Below are 21387 nucleotides of genomic sequence, written 5' to 3'. Positions count from 1 at the left end.
CGCACCTATTGACTTACAGTACATACATACATAGTCCACACCCAAGGCGGGAACTCTCATGATGACCAGTCAGCCACTTCGGTCCAGGACTACGTGGTGTGGCAGTACGCATTTGGTCTGTGTCTGCTTCGGCCTTGCAAGTGCACCAGTCGCAGATGACCGAGCTGTTCGCAAAGAAGGCCTCATGATTGCCAGATCTGTCTCGCTAGGCCACGTTGATATCGACACTCCACAAGATCCCAGCTGAAAGTTAGACACCTTTCAATGTGACAGTTATCGCAGTCGGGCACGTTGAATAGTGGCAGAGAATTGGCTCGCATGTTGTCAGGTCCATTGCCAATACATATAAACAGGACTCTAGACAGGGCAGCAATGGCTAGGTCTGTTGCGTTCTGGCAAGGCTCTGATCTCAACCTCACAGACCGGAATGTCTTGATCTGCAGGTAAAAAAGGGCCATTTCATTAGTTTCGAGAACCTACAGCTTAGAGTGATTGAGTGTCCATCTGAGAAAGTGTAGAATCATTAGTAAATGCGCTGCACTTGGTCGGAGCCGTACGCTCTCAGTTACCAAGGAGCCGGCGAAGACTCGCTTTCAGGGCTTCCATCTCCTCCAGGCCAGCTTGACTGGACTTCTGTTGATCCATCATGCGTTGCTTCAGCATAGCATTTTCTTCGACAAGCTTCTCGTTGCCTTGTCTCAGCTCAGCAAGCCGCTGGTTCAGAGATTTGATCTCGGCATCCTTGCTGGCAACGGCCATTCCGCCTGAGCGTTCAAGAGCCAGACGACCTTCCAAAATCTGCCGCGCTTGTTCAGTGGCTCTCAGCCGATCCTGAAGGACTGCAATGTCTTGCTTCATCGCAGCCACAGACTCTAACTCGCGATAAATGACTGTGAGCGCTTGGTCCACCTCGTCAGGCATTGTTTGGTACCTGGATTTTGCCTTGGTCGACCGCGACGCGGCATTTGCTTGGTTAACAGTACTTTCAGCGACCATGGGGGATCGGAGGGATGGTGAATGGTGGTCTTCTCGTGTATCCTTCAACACAGTCTGCTGTTGCAGGTAGGCTGTGACCATCGGACCCGAGGAAGCTCTGGATGATGCACTGTAGTCGTTTCTAAACAGCTCTTGTGATTGTCCTCGGTCCGGAACTGGGACAGATGCTTCACGAGCTGACCCTTCACGGATCCTTGGGCCAAGGTCGGGGTACGCATAGCTTTCGTGCCGTGACACCGTCGTTTGCTCTGATTGCTGGCGAGGCTCAGCGGCGATTGCGACTTTTGGACTTGCGTTTGGCCTTGTAATCTGTGGCACAGGACTGCTCTCGCGGGAAGAGAGAGGTGTCAGCGGTAAAATGTCCGCCGGCGGGCGCATATCCCAACCGCGCTGGACACAAGTCGGGCAGTAGAACGCATTTGTCGAGGCATCTTCTGCAGGTCCTGACTCGCCCAGGCAAGCCGCATGATATGACCGCTTGCAGGTCTTACACCCCATCACGTCGCCCTCTTTCTTGCACTCGAAGCACCAAGGAACATTGGGGTCCCCAACTCGACAACAATGTGTCAGCATATCCTGAGCCTTGATTATTCAGGGAGACACCTACTCCGCCAATGCCGGCATCCAGGCACCATCTCCGATACCAACTGCTTCTTGCCTTCTGCGCCGCGCACAACCCACAGCGGTATCGCGCCAGGCCGGAAGGGCGCATCTGGAGGACGCACGATCGGTACGGCTTCGGGGAGCGGTCTCTCAGAGGGGGATGCTGGCAGTCCGGCTGCCTGTTCGACGCGCGACTTCCGTGCATCTGACTGCTGAGGTTAGCCATGGGCCCTTTGAGTCACGGTCCAATACTCGAACAAGTCTGCCTTCGCCGTCTTCTGGGACTGCGATCGTGTCTGTCGCGTCAATCTTCCTGCGCTTTGCAGCGTGTCGGCGTCTCCCACTGCTTCCTGTGGACATGATTGTGCACGTGTACAGCTGGGACTTTGCAGCAAGAACCAGTGAAGAGGGAGAGAATGGGTTCAGGAGGCACTCGTAGTCGAGAATGTCCAAGGTCAGTCTCTGGATTACTAGGATTTACGAATCCCCTGGCAAGAAGTCGCATGTTTTCCACACAATCGTGATTTGTCAGCTTCCAGTTTCTGCCGGGGCTGTCCCCTTTACATCAACAGCCTCGTTCGACTGAACAGGCGCCACCAGGGCATCCCCCAACATCTACTTGGTCTTTGTCGTTCTCTTTCGAGAGGGTCACAGCCTTGGAATCAACGACCTCAACTGATCTATTGTGGTCCTTATCTATTGGTGGGTGGAAAGACCGACTCCTCCCTGAGGCTGACAGTCATACAAAGCGATGCTTCTCCCAGACGAACTGTCAGCAGCCTGAGACGAACAGGGACCGTGGCACAGCTCCAGACAGGTTAGTTGACATCAAGAAATGACCAACCGATGTCGCAGGCGAGCACTGTTGGCAGCAACAGGGAACACCAGGAGGGAAAGCTGACAAATCATCACCCACCTCCGACTTTCATTCCGTTCATGCAGCAAATTGCTAGACTCCACGTGGAGCAGTACATGCTATGGCGGATATGGACAATGGATTGAAAAGTTCTATCGACGCAAGGGGCTGATGTCTCTAAGAGGCTATAAGAGCGCTCCTATCCGCATATATCCAATGGCCGCCTCGGCATTTAACATTCGCTGACATACTAATCATTTCAGCAGTGTTGGATCTCCTTTCAGCCACTCGTGTAGATTAAAAGGTGAGCCAGTCAAGCAGGCCTAATCCGAGACACAGATTCTTGCTTTAAAACCATCCTTATCAAAAAATCATTGGATCGAAGCTCTTTCCCGCCCTCCTGTGCGACTTCTTTGACCGAGATGACCACACGTCAAGCTCTGGTGCTGGTTGATCCTCTCAACGAGTTCTTACATCCTGATGGCAAACTGTATCCACTGTTGAAAGAGAGCTTGGACACGACCGGCACCCTAGCCAACATCCGCCAGCTTGTAAACGGTGCTCGTGCGGCGAACATTCCTATCTACTACGGCCTTCACCAAAGTACCCAAGATGGCACCTACGCGGGCTGGCTACATATGCGTGCGAACCACGTTCGCAACAGAGACAAGGGGACGTTTGCTGGCTGGGGAGCTAATATCATCGAGGGATTGGAGCCAAGTGTCAGCAATGGAGACGTCGTCGTGAGCAGACATTGGAATTCCAGCTCTTTCCGCAACACGGATCTCGATTACCAGTTGCGCCAGCGAGAAATACATCATCTGGTCATGGCAGGGATGGTCGCCAACACCTGTCTCGAGGCCACGGCCAGAGAAGCTATTGAGCTGGGTTACACGGTAACTATGCTCTCGGACTGCACGGCGGGCTTCAGCAACAAACTCAAGGAAGCTGGGGAGGTGGTGTGGCCGACACTGTTCGAAGAAGTCACGACTTTCAACCAGTGGTTGGCGAAGATCAAGGATCAGAAAGGTGCTAATTTGTGAACTATTTGCGGACGTTGCCAGCCAGACTTACGCAGTAGCTCCTAGTCCTTGTAAGAACCATAACGGTATCGAAAAGCTGGAGTGAAGTAGCAGTTGCCACGGGCACTGCTCTGTTTCTCCTGCTGTTCACTTGAAAAAGTCCATATGAAAGGCACAGATCGTACAAATAACTCTTCTTTCAGAGGGCATATGAGCCCCTCAAGCCACATTTCCCTCTCTCCCATCTAGGACATGTGAATAGTTCCATGCAACAAGGAAGGAAAACAGCAATGCTGTGCCCAGACGGATGGATGCTTATAAATCAAGTACGTCGACGGCTCCAGCGGCATCTTTGACCAATTGGGATCTGATTACCAATCCTCCCTGGGAACAGCTGTCACCCACTGCCACCTAGGAATACCCCAATTTGAACTATACCGGTCACTCTCCGGATCTTTATTGACGGATTGCATGACCGAGACTTCGCCGTCCTGGCGCACGATGCAGGCTGTAACGTGTTGCCGGACGGACGACGCCCAAGCGAGCGAGCGAGCGAGGGAGGTAGGGAGGAACTATGCCAGTGCGAAGGGGCTGTTGCTGGACCCAAGATTAGTTATCAGGCGGCATGGGCTGGGCTGAGCGTCGGTACATTAGATTCTTGGATCTGGTGCGTTCTCGAATAGAAGCCATACTTGGCACACAAGCTGCGCTGCCAACCACCGCCGTCAAGTGAATGAAACAGAAAGAACGGCCAAAAGTGCACCAGTCCCAAGATCGCCATGGATGTCAAGCCGCCTATGGTCGAGGACCAGGGTGATGAACCGCGAGATCAGTGGAAAGACAGCCCTGAGAATCCGAACAACTGGCGTCTGCGCAAGAAACTCTACCACACCAGTATCTGCGCGGCATATGCCTTTACCATGTATGTTGATACGCATCCAAGCCAAGCTCATACGAGAAGATCATTGACGAGTTTCTCAGTACCTTTATGTCCTCGATCTACTCTTCTGGCTACCGAGAACTGATGCAAAAGTACCATGTCTCTTCGACAGTCTCCCTCCTCGGAGTGTCGCTGTTCTGTCTGGGGTTGGCCTTTGGACCCATTGTCGCGGCGCCGTTGAGCGAGACAGTCGGCAGGCTCGTGATCTACCGGCTCAGCCTCCCAATCGCCGCGCTGTTTCTGGTCGGGGCGGCGGTCTCTGATAGCCTTGCATCGGTACTCGTCTGTCGCTTCTTTGCGGGGTTCTTCGGAAGTCCTGCTTTGAGCGTTGGTGGAGGAACAATTGCAGATATATGGCAGCCCCGGTACAGGAATCGGGCCACGTCGGTCTTCGTGATGGCGCCCAACCTCGGGCCTAGCTTGGGTATGTTGAGTTGACACCCGTAACAAATCGAATTGCTGATGTGAGGGCGCCAACACAGGCCCTGTGATAGGCGGCTTCGTCGAGGAGCACAAAGGCTGGAGGTGGCTCGAATGGGTGTCCGTCTTTCTCGCGCTGCTCACGTACATCTGGGCAGTGGGAATGTGTGAAACGTATAAAAAGGCCATATTGAAGAAGGTGGAAAAGGCAAAAGTGGATGCGGACTCAAATGCTGCATCGGACTCTGTCCAGGTCTCAGACATCCTCAAGGCCGTTAAGGCCTGGATGTCCACCACTCTCGGCCGGCCGCTATCAATGCAAGTGACTGAGCCAATCGTGCTCTTTCTCAGCCTCTACGTGGCTCTGAACTTTGGCATCCTGTACAACTTCTTCCCGGCGGTCCCGTGGTCGTTGTCGAGGACCTATGGCTTCGGCCAGGGCCAGTCAGGACTCTCGTTCGTTGCCATCGCTATCGGCTGCCTCCTGGCCACTACTACGAGTGTCGGGTTCGACTTGGTTTTGGCCAAAAAGCGGAAACTTGCCCAGGCGCCGCGGCCGAATCAGCTCGAAGATATCCTCTGGCCTGCCATGTGTGGCAGCGTCGGCATCCCGATCGGCCTGTTTTGGTTTGCCTGGACCGTCCGACCAGATGTGCACTGGGCGAGTCCCGTGTGTGCATTGATCCCGTTCGCGTGGGGCAATCTCTGTATCTTCGTAAGCAAATCCCCCTATCCCCGACCCTTGACAGATCTCCTGACGTTGATTTCCAGATTTCTGCCATCAGTTACCTCGTCAACATCTACGGACCGACTTTCGGTGCTTCAGCTACGGCCGCGAACGCTTTTGCCCGGTACGGATTCGCGGCAGCTTTCCCTCTTTTCGCCGTGCAGAGTAAGTTTTGTTGAAAAAGTCGGAGACGATGGAGCCCAGGAATACTAACGCTTTTTCTGTGCTATAGTGTATGAAAATTTGGGTACCGGTAAGGCCACCAGTATTCTGGGAGCCTGTTCTGTCGCAATGGTGCCCATCCCCTGGGTCTTGTATAGATGGGGACCATATATCCGCAGCCGGAGTCGCCGCGCCATATCTCTGAGTGCGTACTAGAAGTAGACATTTACATACCTGTTCTGTTTGAGACTCGACACCTGGAAAGGGTCACATCCCGAGTAGAGAGAAGATTCTTTATCTGGACACGACGAGGAAATGATTACCGGAAAGGGGAGAAGAGTGTGGCGTCCGATGGATATGGCGGCCGTCCGGCATATATAGATGCAATCTAAGGTAGAAAAAAAAGGAATGATCAGCAACGCTCATTTCTGCTGAACCACTTGGACCACGTCTGCCGTCATTTCACGCAGAGGGGGAAGTCGCAATGCTCTGCAAGGCTGTGCCCCTGAACAGCTGTAGGCGACCGGGCTGACTCAGCGGGGTTACCTAAGCGGCTTTGTCGACGTTTCATATCCAGCGTCTCTTCCGCACTGCTGCTGTTCATGTCAATTGGGGAGTGTTTACGGTGATATCCAATGCCTTATTGCTGTTCCAATGCAAATCGTATCTTCCAAGATACAGGCGGCCAAAATTAAGGAGAGTACGAATACGAGGCAACTATGCTGCTCCCGGCATAGTCTCGGGTTGAAGCCCAAGACCCTGAACGTTGTTCGATTGATGCAAGGTATCTCCTTCTCAATCTGCCAGTGCCAGGGATTGAAGAACTCATGGTCGGAAGCTGATCAGTGTGTGAATGAATTGCTGGCTGTTGATATAAGACACCCTACTTGCAGAGGGATGCGTCAGCCATGACTGTCTCAACACGCCGATCCGCACGTTCCAAGCCTTCAACAGCACGGATTGAATCCAACACAGCCTCTCCATCTCCATCCTCCCCTTTCACGAGACTCTCTGAGATGAATACTTACAAGTTCACCACTCCACTACTCGTCTTCTTCGCGAGCACTCACACAATTGGCGGTCTCCTCCTCCCTTCAGACTTTGGCGTGGAAGGCAACGCCGTTTTCTCCGCCATGCAGACCGTCAGATTCGATTTCATGGGCAGTCGGAGGACCTTGCACGACTTTTACATGGGATTCGGTCTCGGTATGACCGTATTTTTGTTCACGAGCGCGGCGGTATCGTGGGTCTTGAGCTCCTTTCCTGGAACGAAGCCACATGCTTCATCAGCGTGGAGCGAGGCGAAAGGAGAGGTGAAGAAGGTCGACGACGACAACGGCAGTGGGGAATTGTCTCTGAAGGAGCTGTTGAGCATGTTGAAGTGGATCCTGTTCGTTAGCAACTTTGCCAACATGCTGCTGTGCTATGTTTATTTCTTTGTTCCGCCCATGGTGGTGAGTACCGTGATTGCGGCATTTTTGGGTTGGGAGTGCCTCAAGGACTGGCCTTTCTGATGACGAAGACAACATGGCAATGTACGGTAGGGACCTCAAAGACAGAGAGTGTATTGGGATTACAGGGCTCGAATTGATCTTATGATGATGGTCAAAAGGGGATATGGAATCGAGCTGGCGCTGTGAGGTGTGATTGTGCAGATAGCCAGCTAAATGAAGCAGCTGGGTCTCTGGGTCCTCACCTGCCATCATGTTATCATGTTCTTGCCATTACCTGGTACAGTATCTGCCCATTCAGTGTTAGGCGTAATAGCGAGATTGAAGAGGGCGGTGCAAATACTCGGTACAGTCAAGGTGGATGGATGCGCCAAGAAACTCCGGGCACCCCAGAAAGCGGAAGCCGGAGCGGAAGCGGGAACGCCGCCTGCGACATCCCACTCTGGCGTTGAGAGAATTTTGCCCGTCCAAGTGATTGCACCAGACAATCCTGTCGCCATGGATCTCGGTGAAGCTGGAGCGACGCCAGTCATCCTGGCCGACTGGCTGGATCGCCTGTTGACTTGCTGGCACGAGAACCGTGTTGTTCTGTCAACTCTTCTTGGGCTCTGCGTTTTCGCGGTCATCGTGCGACGCAGGCATGCCCGCAAGATTGCACAGCGCGACTCTCTGACCCTGCAGAAGGCAGAGTGGCCCGCACAGAATGACGATACCCATGTCCAGGTGGCAAAGGATGAAAGGGTTGATGTTTCTTCACGGGACAGCTCTTCGCTCACATCTGGCCAGGCTCGAAAACCTCGAACTGCAGCGGCTGCAGCCCGCGTTGTGACTGGCCGCAAGCCGGCAGGTTCGAGAGGAGGACAGGCGGTCCTGCAGAGACGACGAGAGTCTTCTCAGATACAGCCACTGATCTTCTTCTCGTCCTTGACTGGAACTACTGAACGGCTTTCGAAGCAGGTTGCGACAGATCTCGAGGAAGTCTCTCTCGCTCAGCCCGCGATTCTTAGGCCTCAAGTATACGATCTCTCATATGTTGATCTCGACGACTACTTCATTTCAGGACCAAAGACACCCGCGCCGAGTGCAGACGTCTCATACTTTTACCTTCTTTTAATACCTTCCTACGATATCGACACCATCCTAAACACCTTCCTCGCGCATCTAGACGAGACGCACAATGACTTCCGCATCGACACGGCACCGTTATCTACATTGGCAGGCTACACCATATTTGGTATCGGTGACAAAGAAGGCTGGCCCTCTGAAGAGAAAGGATTCTGCTCGCAAGCGGTAGAGGTCGACAAGTGGATGGCCAAATTGACTGGCAGGAAGAGGGCCTACCCATTGGGACTTGGAGACGTGAAGAGCAATGTCGATAAGTCGCTGAAGGACTGGACGGGTGGCGTGTGCGGCGTTCTCATGGAGGTGAGCAAGACAGGTGCGCTCGGTGAAGGAGTTCCTGGAAGCGGGGAACCTGTGGAAAGCGGTGACGAGGACGAGCCAGAACAAGGGGATGATGAAGAGGTTGAATTCCCTGACTCTGGTCGCAACAAGAGACGGAAGCTTGCAAACACCACAGACCTCGAGGATGTGGGTGGTAAGGCTAGCTCCTATGCCGCTCCATTGGCCGTTGACTTCACCACCTACAGCTCTCCGCCATCGGCACCGGGGACGCTGAAGGCCATGGTTCCCAAAGAATCTCCGACTCACGCAGCTCTGACCAAGCAGGGGTACACCATCGTGGGCACCCATTCGGGGGTGAAAATCTGCCGTTGGACCAAGTCCGCCCTTCGTGGCCGCGGATCCTGCTACAAGAATTCCTTCTACGGGATTGCCTCCCATCTGTGCATGGAAACCACCCCGTCGCTGTCATGCAGCAACAAATGCGTCTTTTGCTGGAGGCACGGCACCAACCCGGTGTCGACGACCTGGCGCTGGCAGGTAGATGACCCCCAGCTGATCTTCGAGGGAGCGAAAGAAGGCCATTACAAGAAAATCAAAATGATGCGCGGCGTCCCCGGCGTCCGGGCCGAAAGGTTCGAAGAGGCGATGCGCATTCGACATTGTGCTTTGAGCTTGGTGGGCGAGCCGATCTTCTACCCACGCATCAATGAGTTCGTGGGACTCCTGCATGGCGAGAAGATATCGAGTTTCCTCGTCTGCAACGCTCAGCATCCGCAGCAGCTGCGTGACCTGCGCCGTGTCACGCAACTCTACGTTAGCATCGACGCCAGCAATAAAGACAGTCTGCGCAAGATCGACCGACCTCTGCACCGGGATTTTTGGGAACGGTTCAATTCGTGCCTGGACATTTTACGGGAGAAGCGTTTCGTACAACGCACCGTTTTCCGTCTGACACTGGTCAAGGGATTCAACATTGACGACGAGGTCGAAGGGTATGCCCATCTTGTGGCGAAGGGGCTACCCTGCTTCGTCGAGATAAAGGGCGTCACAGTAAGTCCTGCCCCGCTGAAATCATTCGTTCCGGATGATCTTTGTCATACTTCCTTTCTATAGCATTGTTTGGCACATATCTAACAAGTCTTGCCCCGACAGTACTGCGGTACCAGCTCTTCCGCCGGCGCCGGTCTGACGATGCAGAACGTGCCATTTTACGAGGAAGTGGTCGCGTTCGTCGAAGCCCTCGACCAAGCCCTCGCGAAGAGAGGTCTCGAGTACGGCATCGCCGCCGAGCACGCACACAGCTGCTGCGTGCTGATCGCGAGCAAGCGCTTCCTCATCGACCAGAAGTGGCACACGCTCATCGACTACGCCAAGTTTTTTGATCTGCTGGAAAGCGGCAGGGACTTTGCGCCCGAGGACTATTGCCGCGCCACGCCCGAGTGGGCGCTCTGGGGCAATGGCGGGTTCGACCCCCGAGACGAGAGGGTGGATAGGAAGGGGAGACCAAAGGACAAAAAGCCCGGGGACGACGTTGGTGCGGATAAGAACGGAGCAAGAACAGGGGAGGCGAAAGTCGAGCTGGAGTTTTGAACAGTGATGCCCATATTTTGCTGTGAGCAAAGAACGAGTTATGACCAGTGAGCTGCTAAGCTCTCTTGTTGCCAAGGTCCTACCGACCGATGGTCCCTCACGATTACTTGCTCGATCTTTCCACCTGCAGCGATACCCATTTCTTTGGTTCCTGTATTGGAGAAGACACGACTGATATTAGAAAAGGTGAGAGATATGGAAGGAGGTGAGGCATCGCTGCCCGAGATATGTAGATTGCTCAATTCTTCCTACCACCAGATTACGGGCTCTCTAAACCTCGTACTGTAACCATCATATTAAACGTACCTACCACCGGTGCATCCTTCTATTATCTCCCATTGACTATTTGATTTGATCATGACTTCGAACGGGCAATTGGCGTTGTTGGTATGGGACCGAATGTTTCGCGACAACGGAAGGACCATTACCATTCGAGTCTCTCTGTCTCAAGCCTGCTTCGAAGGACCATTTCGCCGTGGATAGGAAGCTCTCTGTCTTCTCCATCCAACCATATGAACTGAGCCACATGCTGAAAGGCCTTGGGCCCAAACTTGTAGCCCGCAGAACGATGACAGTGTGTTGTTGACCTCTCTCTATGTCCACATCAGACTGGGCCACTTGCAGATGTCTGTATCCCAGGTACGTAAGGACTGAAGACCGATTTCCAAGTCTTCTCTATAGTCTCGCTTTCACGGTCCTTTCCACCTCCGCTGCATCCCTCTTCGCCCACTCCTTCATCAATTTGCGCACAATCTTGCCGCTAGCAAGCTTGGGCACTTCGTCGATGAACTTGACGCCGCCAGCTAGCCGTTTGTGCCGGGCTACCTTGCTCGCCACGAAAGCCTTGATGTCCTCCTCGGTCGTCTTGCCCTTGGCCCGCTCTTGCAGAACTACATAGGCTCGTGGGAGCTCTTCACCGTGGACAGTGATTCCCACGGCTGCTGCATCTGCGACATCGTCATGCTCAAGCAGGACCGCCTCTAATTCTGCCGGTGCAACTTGCAATCCGTTGACTTTGATGAGCTCCTTCTTCCTGTCGACGATCCACCACTTGCTGCCCTTGCAGACGGCAACGTCTCCGGTCTTGAACCAGCCGTCTTCCGTCTTGCTCTCTTTGGTGGCTTGTTCGTTTCTCCAATAGCCAAGCAGCATCTGCGGTCCTCTCAGCCAGAGTTCACCCGGTTCGCCTTCCACGGTCACTTCGTTGCCGTCGTCATCTATGAGCTTCGCCTCGGTGTTGGGTAGGAGATAACCGATCGAGCCGGTCAGGTCCTTGGTCATGCCTGGCATCATGATGCCGGCACATGTCGTCTCAGTCATGCCCCAGCCCTGAACCACAACAACGTTGAATCGGTTCATGATTTCGTTCTGTAAATCACTTTTTAGCGGAGCGGCGCCACAGAGAATTTGTTGGAGGCTGCTGATGTCGTATTTAACCGTCTCGGGTCGTTTGCTCAGCATGACAAGAACAGGCGGGACCAACTGCAGGGTCGTGATTCTATATTTTTCGATGTGCCTCAAGAAGTCTTCGTACACAAACTTGGGCATGACATAGACGGGGACTTGAAGCCGGCAGGCAATGTTGATGGTCCACAACTGCGAGTAGGCATGATACAAGGGGAGAAATGCAAGCCAACGCTCAGGACCGGGATCTTTTTCAGAGTACTGAGTGCCCTCGTACTTGTTGAAGATTGTTTGCGCCGCGTTCGAAATGAGGTTGCGATGCGTGATGCACACGCCTTTGGGCAGACCAGTGGTTCCACTAGAGAAATTAATGGCGGCAACCGTTTGCAGGGCGGCGTCTCCTTCAAGAGGATCCCATTTCCAAGACTCGGCCTCGGCTTCTGAGGCGACCATTGACCGCCAATCCCTGACGCCGTGTGTGGTTGGAGATTCGGAATCCGAGAAGATGAAAAGCCTGTTCAGGGGGATGTTGGCTTGTTTGGCTGCAGCCAGACCGGTGTCGAGCAAGGATGGATGGATGAGCACGACCGCTGCTTCAATTGCCTTCATCTGGTGGGCGACCTCCTGGACCGTGTAGATAGGATTGGCGCCGGTAAAGAAGCGCTTCGATCCGGCAGCGGCGAGATACACCATTGGGACATAAATATGATTTGGCGTAAAAACCATGACCGCCTGTTGCTGTTTGACGCCAAGTCGATCAAGACCAACAGCGAATCTCTTGACCCACAACAGCATCTGGGCTGGCGAAAGACTGTGGGAAGGGTTCTCGGCATCCATCCATAGTGGTTTGTCGGATGGCGTCTTCTCTGGGGGGAAGACATATGAGAGGATATTACATTTTGGAATATCTAATGGAGGGTAAGGCGACGTGTAAGGCATGTTTGCTGCCGTGACTTTTCAGCAAAAAAAAAGATCAATTGAGAGACACAGCAGTAGTATAGAGTCGAGGACAATAGAGGGAATCTTGGAGGGATATCAGTCCAACTGGGCGGCGTTCAGCATAAAGCCGAGTCCTCGGGCTATCGCCCGGTTGGTTGGGGGGGTGGCAGGATGTACTTCGGAGACATCCACGATCCAGTCTTCCCTCCATGGACTTCGTAGGCGATAGGCATTGTTGAAGCTGCAGGAGGAGGGTAATGATTTCCGACATAATATAACCTCGGTCGAAGCTGGAGAGACATGGGGTTGAAAATGTGGAGCTGGGAGGCTGGGACGGGAAAAGACGGCGAACAGGCGACGCAGTTTGTATATACATATGTAAATCGTCGACCGGAGCTGTGTGTGGTTCGATGAAGTCCGAGGTGCCAGTAGTTAGCTTTTTCTTTTCCTTTGTTTTCTTTTGGAGTGTCATGAGCAAGAGAGCATGAGGTCAGCAATGAAACGGAGATACAAGGTGTCACAGTCTTGGCCAAGGGCTTTCCTCCCGAGTAATGCTTGGGTGGGTCGTAGTCGAACTTCGAGAATCTGATGTAGTTCGAGAACCACTGCATCTGATGGAGGAAAATATACTATATACCTACGATTGTCAACATTGCCCGCCTCTCAGTCACTTGGTTTTCCGGCCCTTCTACTATTGATCAATCTAATTATGGTCGATCATGATCCAGCCTACGCTAGACTAGGATACCACCTTCACAGGTGAAGAGCTGCTTTATCTCCGGATGCCTTGTTCCTATGATAGGGTCTTGAGAGAAAATCATCTCTGACTCCCTCGACTCTCTCACAAGATGAAGAACTCGCCAACGATGCCCTGTGGAGACCAACCACGAAGGACGTCTCGCGGGAGATGCTGCCGTTGGCCAAATACCCAACATGGCGAGACCCTAGTCGCATTCTCTGACGACCACTACCGTCGGTGGCGGGAAGTGGTGCCATTGGCCAGAACTCGCTGTTCGCCCTATCTACATATGCAATCCTCGAAAGTCAAGCTGTTATGGATCTTGGAATGACTCGCCCTCCGATATTTTTGGCGTCCGAGTTGTATTTAAGGGCAGACTGCCGGGATACCGCGTCGAAATGGACCGGCACAGAGTATTCTATTCAGTGTCGCCAGTTTCACCAGGGCGACAACCCCCCTTTTCCTTTCCTTTCATTGATCGATTCCCATGGCGTATACCACCAACTGGCCGGCCCTTGTTGAGGAGAAGCTCCGGGACCGCGACTCTCGAATCCCAGCAGAATGGCGTCTTCCGGAAGAAATCACCAAGAACATATCGCCTACCTCCGATCTCAACGCCTTCGACCTGCTGCGAACCCACGAGCTTCTGACAGCGGACCAAGTGGGCTTGACAGAGAATCACACGGTTGAGAGTCTCCTACACATGATAGCAACTGGAAGGATCTCTTCATTGGAGGTTACGACAGCTTTCTGTAAGCGTGCAGCCATTGCACAGCAGTTGGTACGTTATGTTATGGAATACGGAACAGAGCATGGGAGTAATCGACTTCAGACAAACTGTTTGACAGAGATAATGTTCGCGGAAGCTCTGGAACGTGCAAAGTACCTAGACGAGTATCTTTCAAGAGAAGGAAAACCTCTTGGTCCGTTTCACGGGTTGCCCATCAGTGTCAAGGTGAGCATCGGTCTTTGAACGATGAAGGTTTATCGTGCAACGACTGCAAGTGACTGAAAAGCTTGCCAATCTAGGATTGTTTCATGGTAAAGGGCCAAGCTGCCACCCTTGGTTATGTTTCATATCTCACGAAGCCTGTCTCGGACCACAATTCTATATTGATCGACATCCTCTTGGCCGCTGGAGCCGTGCTTTATGTCAAGACAAATGTCCCTCAGACAATGTTGGTGAGATGGCGGTTTGACATGTGTTCAGTTTGTACAGGGAAGAAGGGCTAATGATCGAATCCAGACAATGGAATCAGTAAACCACGTGTTTGGTCGAACCATGAATCCGCACAAGTTGAGCTTGACCGCTGGCGGCAGCAGTGGCGGCGAGGGAGCTCTCGTCAGCTTCCGCGGATCTATCCTAGGCGTGGGAACAGACATCGGCGGTTCGATCAGAGTCCCCCCGGCTTGCTGTGGTGCCTACGGCTTCAAGCCCACCGCGGATCGCATTCCATTCGGGAAACAACAGTTCTCTGCAAGAAAAGGCTCTCCCGGCATAGTACCGGCGGCAGGGCCGATTGCGTCCAGCGCTGCAGACCTGTCGTATTTCTTCAAAGTCGTCATCCAGAGCAGACCATGGACCCGCGATTCTTCCTCGCTAGCTGTGCCGTGGCGACATGTGCCGCGGAAGTTGCTGAGGATTGGCCTCATGCTCGGCGACAAAGACTACCCACTGGCACCACCAGTCACGCGTGCCCTGGAATCAGCAGCTGCGAAGCTCAGAGCAGCGGGACATCATATCAAGCTGTGCCCGAGTCTGCCGTCGGTTCGAAAGGCGGCGGTCATTGCTGGGGGCTTTTTCAGCATGGACAACGAGATGACGCCCTTGTCCCATCTGAAAAACGTCGAAGACCCCATTGCGTCTCTGGCCCATACTTCGACCAGAAACCTGGTCCAGTCGAGGAAATATAATATCGATGATGTGTGGGACTCCAATACGGCGCTGAGTGAGTACCGGGAAGAATGGCTTTGCCAGTGGCAAGCTACGGGAATGGATGTGCTGCTGTGCCCTGGTGCTCACGCAACTGCCGTTCCACACGACACTTTCGGTATGCCGGTGTACACCGTGATCTGGAATCTCCTTGACGTATGTACCATGTCATCTCATTGGAAAATACTCTGAGGTGGCCGCCCCTCGATCCCTCACCTGCTGATAATGTCCAGTTTCCCGCCGCCGTCGTGCCATTTCTCAAGGCCGATAAGACTGTGGACTCTGTTGGTGGCTGTAAGTGACACTGGCAAATCTCCAGATGATATATTGAAACTTGCTAATTCCCCCGGTTCATTGGGTTTTAGATGATGCTGCTCCCGTTGACGGTGCGCCGTGCAGTTTGCAAATTGTCGGATGGCGCTTCCAGGACGAAGAAGTATTAATGGCAACAGAGGTTATTGATCAAGCCCTGAGAGCGTAAAGGGTTCGTGTGTTACAGGGACAGAAGTGTTATGCCAGTTTTTCTCCAGATTTGACAGAGATAACAAGTTGTCCTGAGAGATCCCACTCGAACCACCATGTTCCATCTGACCTAATCTGCTCGAGAGTGTGCAACAGCCTGAGAGCTGACGCCCGATGACTTTTTCGTGAGCAGTACCTAATTTCTTCAGATGGGACACTCCGAATTTCCGTCATCCGTAGTGGTGTTTTTCTGATATTCCCATATTGTCGATAGAAAGTATATCAGTTTTGGGGTTGATCGATTACCTGCACGCATGCCATGGATCTCCTCGCACAGCTCGACGCCCAGATCGAGGCCCGCCAACTGAGAAATTGACGTGGCAATGATGGACAGCGGCCAGAAATAATAGGACGCATGATAGTCGGACCCGGCGGGAACCAGGTGGATGATACGCAATGCCTGGGTGGCCAGCCTGTGGCTGGACAATGCCATGGAGCCGTCATCTAGGATGCGGTTCAGCAGAAGCCGGCAGGCGAGGATGTAGAGTTGATCTCCCAGCAGCGTATGACTGTCGTCATCATTATCGTTTCCTAAGTCCTCAGAAACTGACCTTGTCCTATCGATCGTCGACGACTCCAGGTCCCGGAGCTCGGCTTCGAGATGGAGACAGTAATTCACGTCCTCGACACTCAAATGGGTCTGGCTCTGGAGCAGAGACAGTTGGTAGACGTAGATGAAGAGCGTAGGATTCGGGCCCAGGAGCGGGGACGTACTCCAGGCCGGGTTGTCCAGCAGCTCGTCCGAGGCGCAGAAGAGCTCGTGGACCACCGAGATGGCTTCGCTGACCGCGGTCAGTCTCGCGGGCATCATCTTCACGAACAGGGGCCGTCGCGACGCGTGGAAGAAAAAGGACTCGAGGATCAGGCGCTGCATGGCGGTCTGGGCCGGGGAGTGGTGGTTCTGATGGTAGTGGCTCGGGTTGTTGGAGAGACACTGAAGGATGGCCTCGGCAGCGCCCACGATGTGCATGGTCACTTCTTCGGGAGGTCGCTGGTCGGACGATTCGGACTGTACAGGGCATATATACCATTAGCCTACGATGAACTTACAGGGTCAAAGAAAGAATATTGCCCTCGGCCGTGCCCACAAAGAGGAAATCACTCGGTTTGGTAACCACGTACCGAATAGATGCACAGGCCGATGATGGCCAGCAAGACGGCATCCATATCTGTCTGAGTGTCTTTCCTCTGAAGATTCAGTCTGAGTCCTTTGACGGCTTGTCCATAGTGGAACTCTGCAACCGATCTGTAGTGTTCCGATCGCTTTGCCAAATGGCCGGCGGAGGTGGCGAGTAAGGCGTGCATCAGGAACGGGGTGTGGAAGCCCATCGTGATGATCTCTTCCTCGGCCCCTCGAATGAACCGACTGTTGGTCTGTGGCCGAGTAATCTGAGGGAGATAGACATTGGTGTAGTATTGAAAGAGCGGCACTGCTTCCGACAACAGAACAGGCGAGTAGGCGTTGTACAGCGTCGCTGGCACACCACTCGACACCAGAGCCGTCCTCGGAACCGCAGTGGTGCTCTCGTCCACAGACTCCGGCGACGTGGATGTCTTGCCATTACAAACTCTCCTCGCCGGTGATTTCACGGACGAGGGACAATGGCGCCATGTGCATTGCATGCCGCTGCGTGAACAATTGCGACACACCTCGACGGTTTCGTCGCACTTTTTCTTGCGTTGGAGGCCTGAGGTCAGTGTGCACCATTAGCTGGAGCGAGCAATGAGTAGATACCACGTTGTCTACAACAGGATACTGGCAATGGGCGATACTGGCAGTGCTCACTCGGACATTGCCAGAAAACTTACATGTCAAGCATCCGGTCTTGGTCCGCAGAGTAGCAGGCGGCCGTCGAGTCTTGCGGTATGCTTTTTTGGGTGGCCGGGGAGAGTGTGTTGGGAGTTGTGACACCATGTTTTTTGGGATCAAGAGTCAAGAAACATACAGGCATACAAGGCGAGTGGGCAACAGACAAAAGACAAAGGCGGGGGGGTGTCCTAGGTGTAAGGGAGGAAGTGCTCGATAGGTGGTAACCATACTCGCTCGCTGATTGGCCCTGCTGTGCCGAGGCCCCACAGATACAGGATCCACACGTACTGTATGTATCTACTCCATGACCTTGTGTACTCTTCATTCCATAATACAGGAAAGTCTTGGTCGAGATAAAATCCGATTGACGCAGTCCGAGGACATATTACTTTTTTGGCTCTTCGTCTCTACGCTCCAAACTGCTTCTCGTAGTCGACCAGCGTAGAGCGGTACCTGACGAACTTCCTCGGGGATCAGAGCCGCGCGACGGCTCTGATTTTCGCCGATCAAGACGGACCAGTACGGGCCCAGTCACTCTCCACGGTCGAGAGGTAGCTGCAGAAATAAGGTAGAGAGTAAGATGGGAGAGCCTTTGAAGAATTGTGTTGCCAGGGGAAGCGGTTTTGTCTGTGGAATCTCGGCCGACCTCACTGTTGCCTCGTCATGAAATCTTGAAGGGGCCGAGAATTCCAGCAACCCCTACGTCCAGTAGCATCGATTTCCGAGCGTCCTTGCAGATGGGAGCCGTCACATGGGAACCCTTCGTACCGATTCTCTGTCAGTCCATTTGGAGTATTTCGTGAATATAGACGAAAATGGCATGCTCTTCTCGGAACCAAATAGCATCGTTTTCCGCATGACCTGAAAGACCTTCATGCCGGGACGGAGGTTGATCAGGGTCGATGGCGTCTCCAGGATGTGTATCGGTATTGTTTCCCTTGCCAACGTCAAAATGACTCAATTCGTTAGAAAAGAGAACAGCGTTGAATCCTGACGGGTCCGAGCGTAAACGATATTGCTATTAGGCTGGCCAATAGCATCACTTTCCGATCCCGTACTGGCTGCTGACGCTCGTGTGTGTCTTATCTAGGCTCAGTTTGATAATGAGAGCACGCTACCTGATCGTTTTGGATCCAAAACACAGAATAACCATGTATAAGCTGTGTGAAATCTCGTAAAATGTGAGCTCTGCGCTTGGTATTGCCGGGGTATGGAGCGAAGGAAACGAAACTAGAAATGCAGCCATACACACCTAACCCAGTAATCTAGCCTCACATATGCAAATGTCTAGACAAGAAAGACTTCAACCACGTACAGAGCGAGCGGGACACTCGTTAGTACAAGTAGACTTATCGACAGGGCGGAACTTAGACCATGCTAGTATCTGATATACTCTTAAGAGACGGCCCGATCACCGTACCATCACGTCCAGATGATCTGGTCTGAGGTAGATATATAACTTCGTCGACATGCCCTTGATGTCGGTCATGGTCTGAGCGGCACAGCCCCTGTCTGATCAATATGGCTCATCACACCGCTGAGATCCCTGCGGAACTCGACCTCACGCCGGGCACCATTTTTCTCGAAGACGGTATGTTTCATGAACAACGACAAATCAGTCACAACCGGAAGATCAATGCTGATCAGTCCCAAGACGGCAGCAGTGCAGCCTTGCACGGAGTCAAAAGAACAGGGGATGGCATTGTCATCTTACATCCCCAGCCCTCGGCCGATCCAAATGATCCCCTGGTGAGAATCAGTTCAGACCATTCCAAGTATCCATGGATTCTACTTACATGGGGCATGCAGAATTGGCCTCGATGGCAGAAATGCCTCAATTTTGCAATTGTCTGTTATTTTACATTGATTGTTTTCTCCATGTAAGGATCCCTGTGAGACATTGCTGCTGCGTTGCCCAAGTCTGTCAAACGCAACTAACCCAGTCAAAAGTCTATCGGTTCAGACAATTACCTGGTCTGCTCTGATCGAGGAGTTTGGTTATAGCATTACCGCGCTGTCGCATAGTTATGCACTCAATCTCGCCGGTCTGGCCCTTGGATGTGTCTTCTTCATCCCGCTTGCACTGATGTACGGCCGCAAACCTGTATACGTGTTTACCTCCGTCGTCCTGACCGCGATTGTCATTGGGATTGCCAACCAGAAGGCTATCGGCGACCTATACGCTCAACAGGTTCTCTCGGGCCTCGCAGGAGCCACGAGTGAGACCTTGATCCAGCTGACGGTGGGTGGTCATCGTGTTCTCTCCCGCCAATGCAAATCGTCAGATCTCCTAACTTGTTGAGATGTTAGGTCGCAGATATGTTCTTTGTGCATCAAAGAGGCACCATGAACGGCATCTACGCCGTCATGGTTGTCACCGGCAATTTTGTGGCACCGATTTGCGCGGGCTTCATCGTCCAATCCCAAGGTTGGCGCTGGGTTTGCTGGTATAATGCCATCTTCATGGGGATCGCAGCCTTGCTCTTCATCTTCGTGTACGAGGACACAAAGTACATCTCATCGAGCCTGCGCATTATCGGCCAGTCGGCGACGATACAGACCTCACATCAGCAGGAGGAGCCAACACTTGGCGAGAAGGGGACCAACATGACAACCAGCTCTATCCACGGCATAGAACGCGGTTCCAGCAACGATGCTAGGGTCGACCCCCCTGAAATACCTCGACATGGCTACCTCCGACGCATGAGATTGTACACCATGTCACCCGGCACAAACCCTCCCATGTACTTAAAACACATGGCACGGCCGTTCATTCTCATGGTTCGACTGCCTGCCCTGGCCTTTGTTGCTTTTCAGTACGGCATTCTCCTATGCTGGATTGCCATCTTGGCCACTACTCAAGCGACACTGTTTCTCTATCCGCCCTATAATTTTGACTCCCGTGGCATTGGACTCCTCAGTCTCGCTCCTTTCCTGGGAACCGCCCTCGGCTCGATATGGGGTGGTCCTCTGAACGACAGATATGCGTTGTGGGTGGCAAAGCGTCGGAAGGGGATCCACGAACCTGAGGCGCGACTTCATGGGTTGGTTCTTCCCCTGATAACCACTCCATCAGGTCTCTTGATCTACGGTATCAGTGTTGCGCACGGTACGCACTGGATCGTCCCTTGTATTGGGTCATTCTGCGTTGGTGTTGGCATAAACAGCTCCGCCGTCATCCTGGTGACGTACTATTCCGATGCATATCGCGAGGTCGGTCGCTCCGTGTATCGCTCCGTCCCTTCAACGTTGTGGTAATCTGCTGACAGTTCCTGTGCTTTACAGATCCTCGGAGACTCGCTCATTGCCGTCGCTTTTGTACGCAATGGCCTGTCAACGGCGGTCACATTCGCCATTTCTCCATGGGAAGCTGCAATGGGTGTCCAAAACATGTTCATTTTGATGGCATGCCTCTGCTTTGTGATTGTTTTGATTTTCGTCCCGATGGTCTTGTTCGGCAAGAGAGCAAGGCAGTGGACGGCGAGCTACTACAGAGAGTTGATGACGGAGAAACTTTATTAGTAAATGATAGGCTGTGGAAACGACTGGTTGATAGGAAATCACCATGCTGCAGAGTGTTCTGGTCGACGGTCGTCTAGATCCTCGACGGCGCAGCGGTGATCGAGTGGCCTTGGGTTGCGAACAAGGCGGCATATCTCTGTCCCGAAAGGGGCGAAGCGCGAGCAATTTTCCCGCAAGCACCACCTATTCTTCCGCCTTCAGTGTGCCAATGACGCGCTGAGTTAAACAGCCCCATCATAATCACTTGGACCTCCGAGTGATACCTTGGAATCACCTTGACTTTGCGGCAGCAGGGCCCCGTCTCCCATCAGGCTGAGCTATTTATTTCCTGTCGTTGTTGGTGGATA

At 53.0% G+C, this 21387-nt stretch overlaps 9 protein-coding genes across 9 annotated transcripts; 6 read left to right on the top strand and 3 right to left on the bottom strand.

Moving 5' to 3' along the window:
- Positions 1–561: 561 nt before the first annotated feature.
- On the bottom strand, positions 562–1959 carry AYL99_08191 (hypothetical protein; the record flags this gene model as incomplete). Its single annotated transcript, XM_018839699.1, has 3 exons — positions 562–1547; positions 1604–1808; positions 1858–1959. The coding sequence occupies 3 exons, from the start codon at positions 1957–1959 to the stop codon at positions 562–564; spliced, it is 1293 nt and encodes a 430-aa protein (XP_018690820.1).
- A 918-nt stretch (positions 1960–2877) lies between these two features.
- AYL99_08190 (hypothetical protein) lies at positions 2878–3498 on the top strand (the record flags this gene model as incomplete). The annotated part of the gene is made up of 1 exon (XM_018839698.1): positions 2878–3498. The coding sequence occupies one exon, from the start codon at positions 2878–2880 to the stop codon at positions 3496–3498; it is 621 nt and encodes a 206-aa protein (XP_018690819.1).
- A 758-nt stretch (positions 3499–4256) lies between these two features.
- Positions 4257–5942, top strand: AYL99_08189 (MFS transporter, DHA1 family, multidrug resistance protein; the record flags this gene model as incomplete). Its single annotated transcript, XM_018839697.1, has 5 exons — positions 4257–4399; positions 4459–4841; positions 4900–5552; positions 5609–5729; positions 5797–5942. 5 exons carry the CDS (start codon positions 4257–4259, stop codon positions 5940–5942), a joined length of 1446 nt encoding a protein of 481 aa, XP_018690818.1.
- An 800-nt stretch (positions 5943–6742) lies between these two features.
- AYL99_08188 (hypothetical protein) lies at positions 6743–7240 on the top strand (the record flags this gene model as incomplete). The annotated part of the gene is made up of 1 exon (XM_018839696.1): positions 6743–7240. The coding sequence occupies one exon, from the start codon at positions 6743–6745 to the stop codon at positions 7238–7240; it is 498 nt and encodes a 165-aa protein (XP_018690817.1).
- A 435-nt stretch (positions 7241–7675) lies between these two features.
- On the top strand, positions 7676–10171 carry AYL99_08187 (hypothetical protein; the record flags this gene model as incomplete). The annotated part of the gene is made up of 2 exons (XM_018839695.1): positions 7676–9631; positions 9734–10171. The coding sequence occupies 2 exons, from the start codon at positions 7676–7678 to the stop codon at positions 10169–10171; spliced, it is 2394 nt and encodes a 797-aa protein (XP_018690816.1).
- Positions 10172–10846: 675 nt separating this feature from the next.
- AYL99_08186 (hypothetical protein) lies at positions 10847–12514 on the bottom strand (the record flags this gene model as incomplete). The annotated part of the gene is made up of 1 exon (XM_018839694.1): positions 10847–12514. One exon carries the CDS (start codon positions 12512–12514, stop codon positions 10847–10849), a length of 1668 nt encoding a protein of 555 aa, XP_018690815.1.
- Positions 12515–13740: 1226 nt separating this feature from the next.
- Positions 13741–15667, top strand: AYL99_08185 (hypothetical protein; the record flags this gene model as incomplete). Its single annotated transcript, XM_018839693.1, has 6 exons — positions 13741–14034; positions 14086–14208; positions 14283–14435; positions 14500–15342; positions 15420–15480; positions 15552–15667. The coding sequence occupies 6 exons, from the start codon at positions 13741–13743 to the stop codon at positions 15665–15667; spliced, it is 1590 nt and encodes a 529-aa protein (XP_018690814.1).
- Positions 15668–15853: 186 nt separating this feature from the next.
- AYL99_08184 (hypothetical protein) lies at positions 15854–17623 on the bottom strand (the record flags this gene model as incomplete). Its single annotated transcript, XM_018839692.1, has 3 exons — positions 15854–16717; positions 16831–17396; positions 17518–17623. The coding sequence occupies 3 exons, from the start codon at positions 17621–17623 to the stop codon at positions 15854–15856; spliced, it is 1536 nt and encodes a 511-aa protein (XP_018690813.1).
- Positions 17624–19039: 1416 nt separating this feature from the next.
- Positions 19040–20776, top strand: AYL99_08183 (hypothetical protein; the record flags this gene model as incomplete). Its single annotated transcript, XM_018839691.1, has 5 exons — positions 19040–19109; positions 19173–19267; positions 19328–19398; positions 19469–19760; positions 19829–20776. 5 exons carry the CDS (start codon positions 19040–19042, stop codon positions 20774–20776), a joined length of 1476 nt encoding a protein of 491 aa, XP_018690812.1.
- Between the last annotated feature and the right edge of the window lie 611 nt (positions 20777–21387).

Source organism: Fonsecaea erecta, assembly GCF_001651985.1.
Source record: "Fonsecaea erecta strain CBS 125763 chromosome Unknown Scaff7, whole genome shotgun sequence".
In the NCBI taxonomy this organism is placed as follows: domain Eukaryota; kingdom Fungi; phylum Ascomycota; class Eurotiomycetes; order Chaetothyriales; family Herpotrichiellaceae; genus Fonsecaea; species Fonsecaea erecta.
The sequence above is the reverse complement of the archived record's forward strand: the minus strand, read 5'-3'. Positions and strand labels throughout refer to the sequence as shown.